This window comes from Ptychodera flava, chromosome 15 (assembly GCF_041260155.1).
Source record: "Ptychodera flava strain L36383 chromosome 15, AS_Pfla_20210202, whole genome shotgun sequence".
Classification (NCBI taxonomy): Eukaryota; Metazoa; Hemichordata; class Enteropneusta; family Ptychoderidae; genus Ptychodera; species Ptychodera flava.
In genome coordinates, this window is record NC_091942.1 from 3585999 (window position 1) to 3601257 (window position 15259).

Below are 15259 nucleotides of genomic sequence, written 5' to 3' on the forward strand. Positions count from 1 at the left end.
ACAAGGAGAAGAAACGCCAAGCAATGGTGGGGAATGATAGCGATGCGGTAGCAGACTTACCGCCTACAATGAAAGAACAGTGTGATAATAATTCACGCTGGTATAATAAATGTTATCTTGTTTTAGGAATTGTGGGAGTTTCATTGACTGCATTAGGACTATATTGGGGGCGTGCTCGACATACCCCCTGTCCCATTCGGCCTCCCCAGAAAGCGAAAAAAACAGAGCACGTAGAAGCTCCATCCGGAACAGTTCCGACAGGGGAGGGGGAGGGGGAGGGAGAGGTTTCCAGCTCCTCTACATTGTATGAGATGGATTAACTCCCATATTTTTTATTTTTATTTTTTATTTTATATACTAGTCAGCAATCATGGATATTAAAACAGTTGTAAACACAATGTACGATGGTATTGTAATCGCAGGACTTGCGATGGGATATCTTATGATCTCCAGCAAATTTCTGAAAATAGAGGTTGGCGATCCAAGTCGTCCAAATTTGACTCGATTGGCAAAATTAGGCGGTGCGACTGCTGCCGCGGTTGCAACCAAAGATCTCCTTGAACGGAAAAATATTATTCCTGCAGAACCTTATACTGTGTAATGGGCACCTTCGGAATAATAATAATATTCATCGAACACTTATACTTAGTAATATATACAACGTACAACAATGATCATTTGGATTGAAAGCCAAACAGGTGAACCAGTCACTGTTAATTTTTACCCTTGCATTGACACGACACAGTTTACGAAGATAAGACTGCTAGAGTGCGGACTATATAATTCATGGCATAACATAACATCGACGAATAATGTAATAAAATATCAAGAAGGTGACCAACCGAAGAAGACTAAATCAATACGTCCAGGTAACTACAATATCGATACGTTAAACAAAGCAATCGGGTTGAAGCAAAAAATTAATTTTGAAAAACATCTGCCGACAAACCATGTTTATCTAACTTTGGCTAAAGATATTAAAGTCTATTTCAATGCTACAGGTAGCTTTGCCAACGTAGTTGGTTTTTCAGATAAACCTGAGGACAACCCAGTTATAAAAAGTACTATTAGTCCGAAGAAAGTGGATTTCTTAACAGTCACTAAATATATAGTTCATTCAGATGTAGTCGATGTTACTGGAAATTATGTTTCATTTGGTTCGGGTGCCTCCGGAGGATACATACAGGGAAAGTATCGAACTGTTTACAAATACTTCCCATCCGGGATACGAGAGAAATAAGTGAAAAGGTTACTTACGATTTTAAAAACGGAGCAATTTCTATGCCATTGAGAAAAGGGGGAGATTACATGAATTCAATGCGTATCTGGATAACAGATCAGGATGGGAACATGATCGATTTCAATAACTGGCCAATTAGCTTTTGTATTGAATTATTGTAGTCCCGAAGCGGGGGCCGGTGTAACCCTATCGGAAGATAAACCATCCCACGACCAATCCTCCAGCAATATATATCATTTCATATTTCTTTTGCTCAGGACTGGGTTGATAATAATCTGAGAATTGAACTGCCCCTTCGAACGGCCTGACGTAGAGTTGCTTTGCACCGCTTCTGCTTCTTCCAGGATTTCTGCATCTGTATCTCTTAATTCTGCCGCAGCATGTGCGTCCTTTGCTTGATTTTCTCTTTCCCAGTCAGCCTGGAGTAATCTTTTTTCTGACCAGACGTTGCGATCATGTTCAAATTTTTCTAATGCTTTATCATGTCGGACTTTCTCTTCAATAAGAGCCTCACCATTCCCAGAAAGCTTTTGTCCGATAATATTTCCTCCTGTGAATGCCGTTGCATTTAATACAGCACCGAGAACTGTCATTCCTATTGCTGAAGCCATGACTGTGTATTGTATATTACAAGGTATTATTTTAATTTCACTGTATATAGGTCCCTACGGAGTATGTCTGATCCAAGTGGCTTCGGTCTAGGTACAATTCGTATGCAAAATCTTGAGCTTGAAGATCTGAGTGATGTTAAAGTTAACAATAATACTAAGATGGCTGCTAATCATAATAAGGATTACGTCCTTCGTTATAAAGACCGCGAAAAATATTTCGTTTTAGCCAATGCCGCGGCGCCATCCCACGAACATGCTGTAGAATTTTCCGAACTTAAAGACATTGATGAAACTGTAATTGACGCCACAAAGGCTTCGAATGATTCTACTCCTTTTGCTCTGACATGGGATTCGGCTAGTCAGAAATTCATGCCTTATAATGTGCCGCGTAACATCTTAGATATATTGGATAGTGAAATTGCAGGAGGTGTTGCTGAACCACCAGGAACTCCGAATGTGATTTATTTTGATAGCAATGTAAACAAATATAAATTGTTAGATTTTCGTAGTTGGCTTACTCCTACGAATCCATACATTGCACTTCTTGGTATACCGATTCATCTTAAAATTAGTCCTCTTAATACAATAATGAAGGCAGATAATACACTAAGAAGGTGGATAAACGAGGGGGAGAATTATTGCTCGTATACAGCTAGCGGAGTTCCAGTTAGATTATTTTGGGACACAACTTTAAAGAAACTGGGTCTAAAAGTGTCGGTGATGAGGCAGCTGAATTAACTTTACAGACTGTAAATCAACAGATGACTGATAATATGAAAATACTTCAACATGGTACAGTTCTCATTAGATGTGTAAAGTTAGCTACTGGAGATGAATTTGACGATTTGGTTGGATATTATGCTATGAAAACAGATAACAGAACAACTTGTGATATTATCATAAGTATCGATAAAGATCGGGGAGGGGAAATGAGTATTGAATGTTTTGTTGGTGGGAATAGAATAGAGAACGACTTAGGAACTACATTTGTACGTAGAGATAAAAGAGTGAACACTTTAGATATCAGTACCATTCATCTGAAACGTCTCATATTATTTGAAGTAATGGTCTTCCGTCACATTTTAAGTTCAGAGGAAATTACTAAAATTTTATCTATCAGGTGAACAAGTTCGCCCCGATAGGAACTCTCGTGTTCAACATCAGCTAGACTCCGCGACCGGCCGGACTGACAACGGGTGTAAAAGTCCCTTTATATAGGCTAGTTTGATGGTGATGACTCACACGGAATTTCCCACCTTCCCACCTTCGGAACGTGTATAAACATGCTCAGCAGGCCCGCTTAGTTCAGGACAATGCACTGCTGCGCATGCGTGAGTTCGTATATAGGTCAGGGTCATACTTTAGTTACATGGATGGTTAATTTTTCCTTCGCTTCATGTAGATAAATGAATAAAATGGGGTGTAAAATTCTTACTTAATCCCAGTTGTCCACGCTTTCTTTACTACTGCCATTTGTCATAATTTTGAAATAAATACCATCAACCAAGATATGCCTTGACTGATTTTGTTCAAATTAAACTTTCAGACAGCACACCCCGATCTACAAACGCAACTTAATATCATGTGCCCAATCACCCAATTTACCGCTTGGTACCCATTGTCGCAACTTTTTTGAGGGACTAGTGCACATGTCTGAAGCGAATATCCTCATTAAACTATGGTTAAAATTTGCGCCCGCAGAGGGCTGTGATGTCTATACGCATGTCAGTTTGTTTTGCTGAAAATACCTTGTGCGGTAAGGGCTGTCTGTTTGTGATAATGGTCTGAAATCCTTACCAAGACTGCCTAACCAACTTGGTTCAAACTTGATCTAGGTACATAGGGTACATATTAACGTTACTCACAGCTATAGTCTTGGTTGGCGATTTGTGCGAATTGCAACGTCTGGAAAGTTCACTAAAACGTGTTCAAACTGATTTTAAGAGAGAGAGAGAGAGAGAGAGAGAGAGAGAGAGAGAGAGAGAGAGAGAGAGAGAGAGAGGAGAGAGAGAGAGAGAGAGAAGGGGGATTTAGTATGATGTATAGAGGCAGACCAATCAAGGAGGGGGCAAAGGAAGGCAGCTTATCCCTAAGATATTGATCTCCAAAACGTTTCAGATATAAAAGCGGGTCATAATGATCGTTAACTATGTAAATTCTCTATTTCACTGTCAATCACAGATGTTAATTAAGTTAATTAATTCAGTGTAACCTTTCTTTTCATTTAACAAGGGTCAGGAAGTACCGCTATCCTACCGTGGCAAAAGCAACGTGCTCAGCGCACCAATGGATTACATTCCATTACACGTCAGAGGTGGACATATCATCCCGACTCAGCAACCGGCGAATTCGACCGTCTTCAGGTGATACACTCACATTCAACCACTACACTGTGAAAATTGCACTTTTTCAATTCAGCACAAGAAGAGCTACGTCATTTAAATTGAATAAGATGCTACAACTTTTTTTTATTCCTCGTGTGTTTTACCGTTACCAGTTGTCACAGGGTGATGAAAGGAACAAGATATTTCGACACTTTCCGAAAGCTCTTGCATGACAACATTCGCTTTTTTAAGACTTTCCAGATTAGTTATATATAGTAGACAGAATTCATGAAAGACACTGTAGGAAGTCGTCACTGAAGAAACGTCTTGCGTTAGCAATTCTTCCTCATCTTACAAATCACCTTGATACAATCCTATAAAACATCTCCTGATATTATTAGCGCTTACTGCGTTCGAAATGTTGAACCGATAGTCACCTATGCCTGGAATTTTAAGAAATACCAAATTCACTCCCAAATTTTTGTACCTTTTCAATTCTCTTCATGTTATATCAATTTTTAGACATCTGTTATTCTTGCACACTGATTCCGAGAGAATTTCTATCCACAATAATATCTTATTGGCTATTGTTTTATGTTAAGTTCATTCAAAATGACTCATTATTGATTACACAAATTAATAAAAATTTGATGTCGTCTTTTAAATACTACCCACTATTACTGTTGATGCGACCATTTTTTGTCTTGATTACTGAATTCTATGATCACATTTCATCTTTTCAGTCGTGAACTTCCCTTTGGTCTGATAGTTGCCCTTGGCGACGATTATACAGCTTCCGGTTCTCTATTCTGGGACGATGGTGATTCGGTCGATACAATCGAAGACGAAAACTACTTTATGGAAAGCTTCACCGCGTCCTCTGTAAGCGACGTTTCTGTTTCTGTCTGTCTGTCTGTCTGTCTGTCTGTCTGTCTGTCTGTCTGTCTGTCTGTCAGTCTGTCTGTCTGTCTGTCTGTCTGTCTGTCTGTCTGTATGTATGTATGTATGTATGTATGTATGTATGTATGTATGTATGTATGTATGTATGTATGTATGTATGTATGTAACACGTATGTACGTACGTATGTGTGTATGTATGTATGTATGTATGTATGTATGTTGTATGTATGTATGTATGTATGTATGTGTGTAAGTATGTATCTATGTAATTAAGTACTGCGTACATACCTATGGTAGGTAGTATAGGTATACATTATTTATACAAGCATGCATGCATGCGTGTATGCGTGTAAGTGTGGAAGGGCAGGCGGCGTGTGTGATACGGGTATACTCACGTCTACATTCAATTTGATGCATGTATGTATAAGTATGTTACGTATGACACCTATGGCTGTATCCATATGTGAAACTGTAACGCGATCGGAACTGATTTGGGAGAATTTGATCTTCATATTGTTTAAATTTCTCAAAGGTGTTAGGTATACCCTGTAGCTGAATGTTGCAATATTACAAATTACTCATAATTAGGTTTATACCTTAAAAGCAGATGAGATTACATTTGTAGATTAAAACGACATTAGGCCTACTTCACTATCCATAGATCCCAAATTAGTTCCAATCGTGGTATGTGGTTCCATACTTTATGCATAAATGTACGCTTGCACGACTTCAGTAAAGCTGTCACATATTCTCCTTTAAAGAATCAAGTGGACGGAGAGATTACAGTTTCAAATTACGTCATGGATCAGCTGACTTTGGATGACGTAACAATCTTGGGTTTGGAGAGCACAGAAATTTCATCTGTAACCCTCGATGGCATGGAATTAAACCCATTACAATGGAGCATCGACGAAACCTTAATGGTGAGTCAGGATTCTCCCCTGTCCTTCCTTTCGCCACGATTACTCTTCATGTTTAATTTCGCATCTTTGGGAATATCTGACGGAAGTAAAATCGAGAAGAAAGGGGTATAGGTCCAATTTGTGTGACTAAAAATGACGTCACGGGGAACTATATGTTCTACGTGGCTGAAGTCCGTACCAATTATATTCCTCAAAGCACTTTTGTTGAATTTAAGTGTAAAAGTTTAATTGCAATGACACTATCCTTGTCTCTGTCTCTTGCTGTTTCTCTCTTCATGTCTCTGGCTGTCACAACGGTTTTTCTGTTCTCATCCTTTGTTACAGAAACTTACAATTGAAAATCTTCAACACCCAATGGACAACGGTTTCAACTTAGTTTGGTCCTAAACTGCCTTCGGTGGCCGATGGATTGTGTTTTTTTGTTCTATAGTTCATAATTTCTTTGATTGTATAACTAGATTTGTACATTTGTTGGTCATATTGTTATAATGCAGTCATTGATTACGTTACTACACATTCAGTGCGGGCCGTTTGTTTTTTTTTAAACTCCCCAAAAACACTTTTCCATTGATATCTTAGAATTGTACCTCAGAATAGAACCTTTGAAATTGGTTTGTCGTCTAAAAGGTGATCTAATAAGTGGAACAACCTTTGATGCATAAAGTCAGTACAGCTATCCGAATCAACTTCCTTTTTTCGTGGCAGGGAAACGTTTAACAAGAGTACTGCGAATGAAAGCTCCGCATTGAGCTTCAGGCTGATTTTAATTTCACTGGAGAAAAAACAAATCGTAAAATGCTTGGTTTCGAGTCCAATTTATTTTACTTCGGGCTGATCAACATTTTTCAACTGTACGTATCTTGCACAATTATTTGTCTATAAATTTGGCAAATGTAAGCAATCTCACAAACTATTCTGTGATGCGTGCTATTTAGAATGATTATTCAGTTATCAATGAAGTTTTTTTTTTTCTAGTTTGTGTTTATTTCTAACAAAAGTCAGTCTTAAAATACATGTTACATGCTTTCAGATATGTTTTTCGATGTCTCCCGGTCCTAATTATTGTTGAAATCAACTTTACAGTATTTGTGTATGATTTGTTAAAGTCGGATGATTTAACAAACACCATACCATCAATATGAATGTCATCGCCATCATCATTATCCTAGTTATCACCTGAAAGTAGAATAACGCTATGTTGAAGAGAAACTTTGATCTTCAACTTACCTTTTTAAACGCTTTAATTTTAACGACTGGTTTTTCAAAAAACACCTGTATAAATGCACAGATTAGAGGGGAGTTGATGCATAGTCTGAACGAGAACCTTATAGTTGCAAGGGACGATTTCCTGTCTCGAGACCTTAACTCTAGAGAACGTTTACGTATTCTAAATTATTTTCAATTTTTTCTGGATGCATTGAACTATACCGACTACCACAAGTTCTTTGTGTAGTCCTGGCAAAATATCGAATTAGTACTGAGCCAAACGAGAACTCAGAAAGCTGAAGTGTTGGGGTGAAATGTGAAACACGCAGAGACAAACATTGCATTATGTTGATCCGAGACCTTTACTGAATAGCAATGAAAATAAAGTAGAGTAAAACGGCTCATATTGCTAAATCATTTGCATATGATTTGCATATGTCTCTGCCTGTAATCAGTTTACACAGCTCACTATGAGATGTTGAGTGATGTTGAGATACAAGCAACAATTTTTCACTTCAGTCCATTCAATCACGGCCCCTTCCTTGTCCTGTACGAAGCGTATACTTTGAGTTGATTGAGGACCGGCCGTAGACAGCAATGCTGACTGACGACTGTAGCCTTGGAAACAATTTTCTTGGACAGAGTATTAGCTGCAATTCGACCGTAAACTACATACCCGAAGCAAAGGCTGGCAAAGTTGGCGTTAGCGCAATTGAAATATAATTACCATCATTATGCTCTGACCATGTATACAACCACAAGGTGAAGTGCTTTTCAACCATGATGGAATCTAAGATTCAGGAAATATATTTCCAAGTCGGAATAGTACTTGGAGGGGGAGTCTTAAGGTGTCGTTCTCCATTGGACGAACACGAGAGTGCATTATTGTGTAGAACAATATCGTTTTGTCTCTACTATAAGCACAGTATCTAACCGTAATCTTTTGTGAAGTTTGGATTTCGGCTATTTAAAACTCGCGACGAACACAACTCAATTTTTAATAGATTAACGATGAAGGAATTTAGAAAAGGCGAGGCACATTCCAATGTCAGGGCGAGACGAAACAACACTTAAAAATACCATAAAGCGGGCACATCGTGATAAGATAAGACATAAATTGCCTCTTCTACGGTTGTCCATCATTTGTAATCTTTATGCGATTGTCATACCTGTCACAATCACATAGGGGGATGATAAACTCGATGACAAGCACCTCACTTGTTGCGGCTTTATCTGACCATATCATAACAGTTAAAACCTTGACCATATATGTCATTCAGCTGGGTCGTGGTCAAGGAAAGTCGACCAATGGGCGTCTCAGTTCAGCGTCGGTATGCGGGCGCCGGACGCCATGAAATGCTAAAAATGCGACATTTTGTCATAAAGCCAACCACAGTTGGACTCGAAGAAAATTGCAAGCTGACAATTAAATTTGCACAGTACAGTTGTTCAATGAACATATGAGGCGCGTTCATGTCAATTTAATCGCCGATTTTAGTGGCCATGTTCTATCAAATCTTTGGAATACTGTATATCTATCCTCGCCATAATCATGATGCTACTAAAGAAGAAAGGGTGGTACAACGTATCACGAACTACTGAGGGCGCTATTCATGAAACTTATCGGCTGACGTGAGGTCGATCTCTCAAGAAATAATTAAATGAAGCAAATAGTAAATTGTGGAATTTTATTTGAGAGGCAAACGAAAAGTTATAAAAAGGGGCAAAAAATTGTCGTTATTGACGAAAAATTAATGCACTCCAATTAAAGTGGTTTATGAATTATATTCGAGAAAAATCTGGATAAAGGGACCCCTAAATCGGCCATCTTATCAATAGCAATAAACTGCAATAAAGTGATTATCACTATCTCCATCTCAATGTCAAAGTCAACAACAACCGAATCCCAATGGTGTATGGGAATATGTTGAATAGAAAGTCACTTAGACTTACAAGAGGGAATTTACCAACATCAAAACAGAATCTTCTTAGTGAAGTTCAATGGTATATAAGATATAATATAAGAAATGAAGGAAGTGTCCTCTTTTATCAAAAATGGTCAAAGAGTAGAATTTTAAGGCTTAAAGACACCTGGAATGATAACAAAAATAATTGGATTGAAAATGGGAAATAATTGCAAAAATTAGAGGAGGTACAAATAGACATGTGCAAGAGGAAATTAAGACAGAGTATGAAACACTCCTCAATTCTTTTCCAGATTCCTGGAAACAAATAAGCACTTGAAACATCGAAAATGAAGAAAAATATGATATTTTAGACTTACAGAATTATGGTCTGACAAAACGCAATGTCAAAGCCAAGTCACTTTATTGGAAATTAGTTGATAAGTAATGGCATGCAGTCAAAGGTCAAATTGGTCGAAAATGAGCTGAGAATCTAACTCTCACTGACAGTTACAAAGCTACTTTATTCAGTCGTCATAATTCAACAGGAATTGTTAGCAATCCAGTAAATGATTTAAATTGGAAGATTTTCCATTGAGGCCTAGTCACAGGAAGCTTGGCCAAAACTTTCAATTTAAGTGATGAGAAATGCCATTTGTGGCTAAGAAGAAACACCGGAACACATCTTATTCGAGTGTAAATATGTGAAAGAAATCTGGAAGAAATGTATTTCTTTCTTTGTCAGAAAGCACAACTTTGACAACAATATCGATATCAAAAGATAAGCAATAGCAGGAATCGAAAATGATAATAACGCGACTTTGTAAAATACACAGTTTGGAATGTTCGAAATTCGGTTACTCTTCATAAAATTAAAGTTTCCCTTCAATCCTATGTTATGCCATGAAATTGTTATCTTTCTTCATGGATGAATACATTATATTTCACTTATAACATGGTGAACAAAGCTGAGGATTTATCACAAAGTTTTCAAGCCTTGTGAGACTTGAAGGAGAAAAATGCATCCTGAATGCATTTATATGATGATCTTTGTATAGTTAAATGACTGAATTTTTGTTTTTTCAGACAAGTTGCATTGTAATTTTGACACATTCACAGTTATGTAGATTTGCTTTATTTGCGACTTTGTCGCAATAAATTTATCTTTTTCAAAAATAATAAAAAAGACGTGGGCTCGTTATCTAAAGAAACTCACCTCATCAGAATCAAATATGGTACACAGATAAATGGCGATAAGTTAGTTTTTGTCTGGACGATGCATGCATATTTAATACAAATTTGCATAATATTTTCTGTTCTGAAATCAGATATTCTCAGTACGACAGATCGTTTTGATCTTGTCGTTAATGTTAATGAAAGAAACATGAAAGAGTTCAAGGTCATGCGCACCAGTCAAAATAAGTGAACCCCTACCATTGCACCTAAAAATGGATGACCCCCCTTTTAAGATGACAAAATTTTCATGACACCCCCATTGCTTGAGCAAACATCTCTGGAGGGGGAGTGGCAATAGAATCCAAAAAAAAAGATTCTCAGGTTTTTTCAAATTACCCCCTTACAAACTCGCAAGCTGTAAATGTTCAAATCTCCCCTACTGACTTGCTATAATTTGGAAATTAACTCTCAAAGGGATTGGATAGAAATTAAGGTGGATCGCAATATTTTTGCGCAAGCATGTGCGTACAAAATTTTGATATTTGGATTTAATTGATAATCAGCTGTTGATAATGTTGATTCACAATACATGGTAATCTATGATAAAACTACTTTTTCAATGCAAAACTAGCAATATCTATGCATTTATAGATATTTGATAATTGACACAAATGTACTTAATTGGAATAGGGTTGTTACAACTAATATGTGTACAAAATATTTGACATTGGAATTTCACCAAAAATGTTCGTCCACTATACATGGTAGTCTATGATAAAACTGTGAATAATTTTTTTTTCCAATGAAAAATTTGCTCGTGCATATACAGACGTTGGATAATCAACATAAGTGTACTTGATTAGAGTATAACAGTAAAAGGTTCATATTATGTGTACAAGAAATCTGATATTGGAATTTCACTGAAAATGTTCATGCACTAGGTATGGGAGTCTATGAGGAAATCATGAATATTTTTTTCCGATACAAAAATAGGTAATTTCTGTGTATTTATGTACTCTTGACTATTCATATTCATGTACTTGATTAGACTAGGGTGGTTACAAAAGGATATGTGTGCCAGATATTGGATTTTAGAATATCACCGAAATTTTGTTTCACTATACATCGGTGTCTATGAGAAAAGTATGAATATTTTTTTACAATGATGAACTAACTTAATCTGTGCTTTTATAGGTGTTTGACGATTGATGCAAATAGACTTGATACAAATAGGGTATTTGAAAGTTCAGATGTGGACAACAATTATGATATTGGAATTTCACTTAAAAGTATAATTTCACTTTTCATGGTACTATCTTTAATATGTAAGTAGTAGGAATTGTTCATTGCCCTCAGTGAGCTCGATCTACAGTAAGACAAGCCTCAGAGTTGCCAAGGCAAGATGTGCATGTGACAGATAATTATACTTTGTTCAGACTTACAGTTAAGTGACTACAGAGACTGAAATCGTGCAGCGAATCATTTTTATCTCCCAGAATGTTTCTTAACACTGAAACTGCCTTTTGACGAGACGAATACTTATGAAAACAAGTCATTGACAATGACACAGTCTCCACTTGTACTTTAATTACAAGTCCTCTAAGAGGAAAGAGTCCTCTTCATTAATTAGATCTGTGATTAAAAATACTGCGATACTAATTACAAAAGGTCATTCAAATGAATCAATTAGTACTTAATCGGCAGGATGCTGCCAAACATTTTTGCATCCTATCCTAACTCTGACAGATTATCACCGGTACCATATTCCATGAAGTTTGATGCAGTACAATTGATGTGCATATGTATGATATAGGTCAATGTCTTTGTACCAACTTTGAATGAAATCGGTTGAGATGTGCCTGAGTTATGGCTCCGTACATGAAAAAATCGTAACAAAATGGCCGCACGGCGGCCATATTGGATCGTATCACAAAACAAATCAATGTGGATATGCATGGCATAGGTCAATGTCCTTGTACAAACTTTGAATAAAATCGGTTGAGATGTGCCTGAGTTATGGCTAAGGACATGAAAAAATTGTAACAAAATGGCCGCCATGCAGCCATATTGGATAGGTCAATGTCCTTGTACCAACTTTGAATAAAACCGGTTGAGATGTGCCTGAGTTATGGCTTCGTACATGAAAAAATTGTAACAAAATGGCCGCCATGCGGCCATATTGGATCGTATCAAGAAAAAACAAATCGACGTGCATATGTATGACGTATGAAGTAATCCTTGTACCAAGTTTGAATGAAATTGCTCCAGGCATCTCTGAGATATCTGCGTGAACGGACGGACGGACTGACGGACGCATGCACGCATGCACGCACGGACGCACGGACATGACCAAACCTATAAGTCCCCCCGGACGGTGTTTAGAACTGCCTTATGCGACTTATGGCTTGCGCTTCGCCAAATCAGCGGCGTCACTTTTTGTCGTATTCGTCGCTTCAAATGCGCGTGCTACGCTTCGCATCAACAACACTGGGCACCAGGCGCTGAATTTCTGTTAGATGACAATCACTCAATATGTGATTCTGCTTTCTCCTTTTATTGTGCTAAAACTATGGAGAAAATAACTGATAACGCAATTATCACAGATTGTGATGTCATATAAAAAGTAGTTTGTGCTAAATTTTGCGCATACATTGTACCCAATCTCATGTATACCGCCCGCAGCGGGCGTTATTACTTAATTAAGGTAGAATGAAAACTTTTGATCAAACTTTCCTCAATGAAATTTCAAAAACTCTCCTTCTAAGTCAAGAATAAAAGCCAGGGATTACCTGCAAAGTTTGGTAGTAGAGAAACAAATTAACAAAAAAATTACCGATATTTAAAATTCAAAATGGCCGCCATCCGCTTTAAAAATGAGTCCCACACATGGTGAGTCCCACACATGGTGAGTCCCACACATGGTAGGTCAGAAAGGACTTGTAAAAGTTTCAAGCCCGACAAAATGTCCCCGTGGCGTATTGAATAACAGTCAAGACTGCTAACTTAAATATGTATGGTGCCATGAAATTTCATCTACAGACATGCGAATTTGGCTCATACACAGAAATTTCCGAAGTCCTACACTTTTTTGGACTCTTATATTACACTGACTACCATACACAGAACTTGCATTGAAAAGGTGACAGAAACAACTACCTTCATTTTGATACTAGGCCTACATTCAAGCTAAATCATTATTTCTGTCATCGTCCATTGAAATTGTCGAAAAACTATTTAACTGAGTTGCAATGCATTGCAAAAATCAAATTTTCGAAAAATTAAAACCTTGAAAATTTTTCTCATTTGAAGAGCTTTAAAATGAGCCCGAACACGTGGTAGATCAGTAAACAAATTGTAAAAATTAGAGAGTCTACATATATGTCCCCGAGACGCACTTTACCTTAAATTTGTAACATATTGATAACACACAGAGACAATACAAAGTGAAGGATGCAGACGATAACGTCAATTGACGCAATACATCAAATACACAAGGTCATACCCGGAATTCGAACAGAACACGGTACAAACTCGTGTGCGTGAATGGCGCTTAGAGAAATACGTGTATTTCCATGCGCATTTGTACGCATGGACTTTTTGGACCACCATCACGTGATCTCTTTGGCGTACTGAGAGCGCATCTGCAGGGCACATCGCGTCCTTTTGTATAATATTTGATGAAATTCACAGTTATTGCTAACAACGACACATGGGTGAACTAAACGCCATCCTACTGTCCCATATCAACAAAGTAACAATTCTCGTATTTCATGGACTTTTCAAATCGAAGTGTTGCTCTTTGGTGCATAGCTGCACCAATTTGACTACTTTGCTTGCGATGTTGATCACAACAGGGCATTGACATGCTGATAGATATTGTTCATTTTAATGTAAGCCAGTCTGAGAAAAGTGTCCACTTACAGACAACTGCAATAAATATTGAAACACCACATGACAGGAGTATGTTCAGAGCCCATTTAGTAATGCGATGCATTTTTGGTTGATGTGATCTCGAGTGACTATAAGCGTCCTTAAGTCTTTCTTCGTAAATTAGGCCAATATTACATCACACAGCTTACGAAAGGAATGGCCACTGTTTAGCTTGAAAGCAACAAAGAAGAGGATAAAATGAGACTCAAGGAAGACTACGTAACTCCGCTACGATCTCACCAATTTTATTTTCTACCACAAAAATTATATTTTTCTACAGAAAGAGCTGTTTTATATGGAATAGGTATTGATGAATCGATAGCTTTTTCGATAAAAGGTATAAAATAAACAAATAAACAAACGAAAGAGTAATAAAACTACTGCACATTACATAGAAAATTACGTAGAATTTATATGACGATGATGCGCTAAAAGTGATGGTCAAAGCTAGTCAACGACATCGATGTCATCGTCCGGTCACGGTAACCTATAGTTGAACTCAGTGAAGATTACTAATGGTTTCATGTGAAAGAAGCGTTACACATGTGAGTTGAATAAACTTTTGACTGACTTCACATTCCATGGTTGGTAAGCGTAAATTATGACTTTAGTGCACCTGTCACAGAATCCAATCCAGAACACCAACAACAAACCCTTACAGCGTCGTACAATCCGGTCAGGTTGATGCTCTCCTGTTTAAATGAGAGAGAGAGAGAGAGAGAGAGAGAGAGAGAGAGAGAGAGAGAGAGAGAGAGAGAGAGAGAGAGAGAGAGAGCAAATTTCGGTCACAAAATAGATAACAAGACATAATTGTGAGAGAGAGAGAGAGAGAGAGAGAGAGAGAGAGAGAGAGAGAGAGAGAGAGAGAGAGCACATTTCGGTCACTAAATTGATAACAAGTCATAATTGTGAAGCACAGAGTAAAGTTTTTCCTCACACGTCTCATAGCCCTCATTCAAAGTTGTGTCCATGAAAATGTTTCCACTTTAAGTTCGGAAAAAATAGTTTGCATCATGCTCTGGCTGGTCGAAAAAAAAAACACCGT

At 37.6% G+C, this 15259-nt stretch overlaps 1 protein-coding gene across 1 annotated transcript in view; it reads left to right on the forward strand.

The window, feature by feature from the left end:
- The window catches only part of LOC139150910 (sucrase-isomaltase, intestinal-like), a 39498-nt gene extending 32467 nt beyond the window's left edge, over positions 1-7031 (forward strand). The window contains exons 19-22 of the mRNA XM_070723372.1: positions 4084-4214; positions 4919-5057; positions 5837-5998; positions 6323-7031. Coding sequence (XP_070579473.1) covers positions 4084-4214; positions 4919-5057; positions 5837-5998; positions 6323-6385 — 495 coding nt within the window. The 3' untranslated portion in view covers positions 6386-7031. The remainder of the gene's footprint in view (positions 1-4083; positions 4215-4918; positions 5058-5836; positions 5999-6322) is intronic.
- Positions 7032-15259: the final 8228 nt, after the last annotated feature.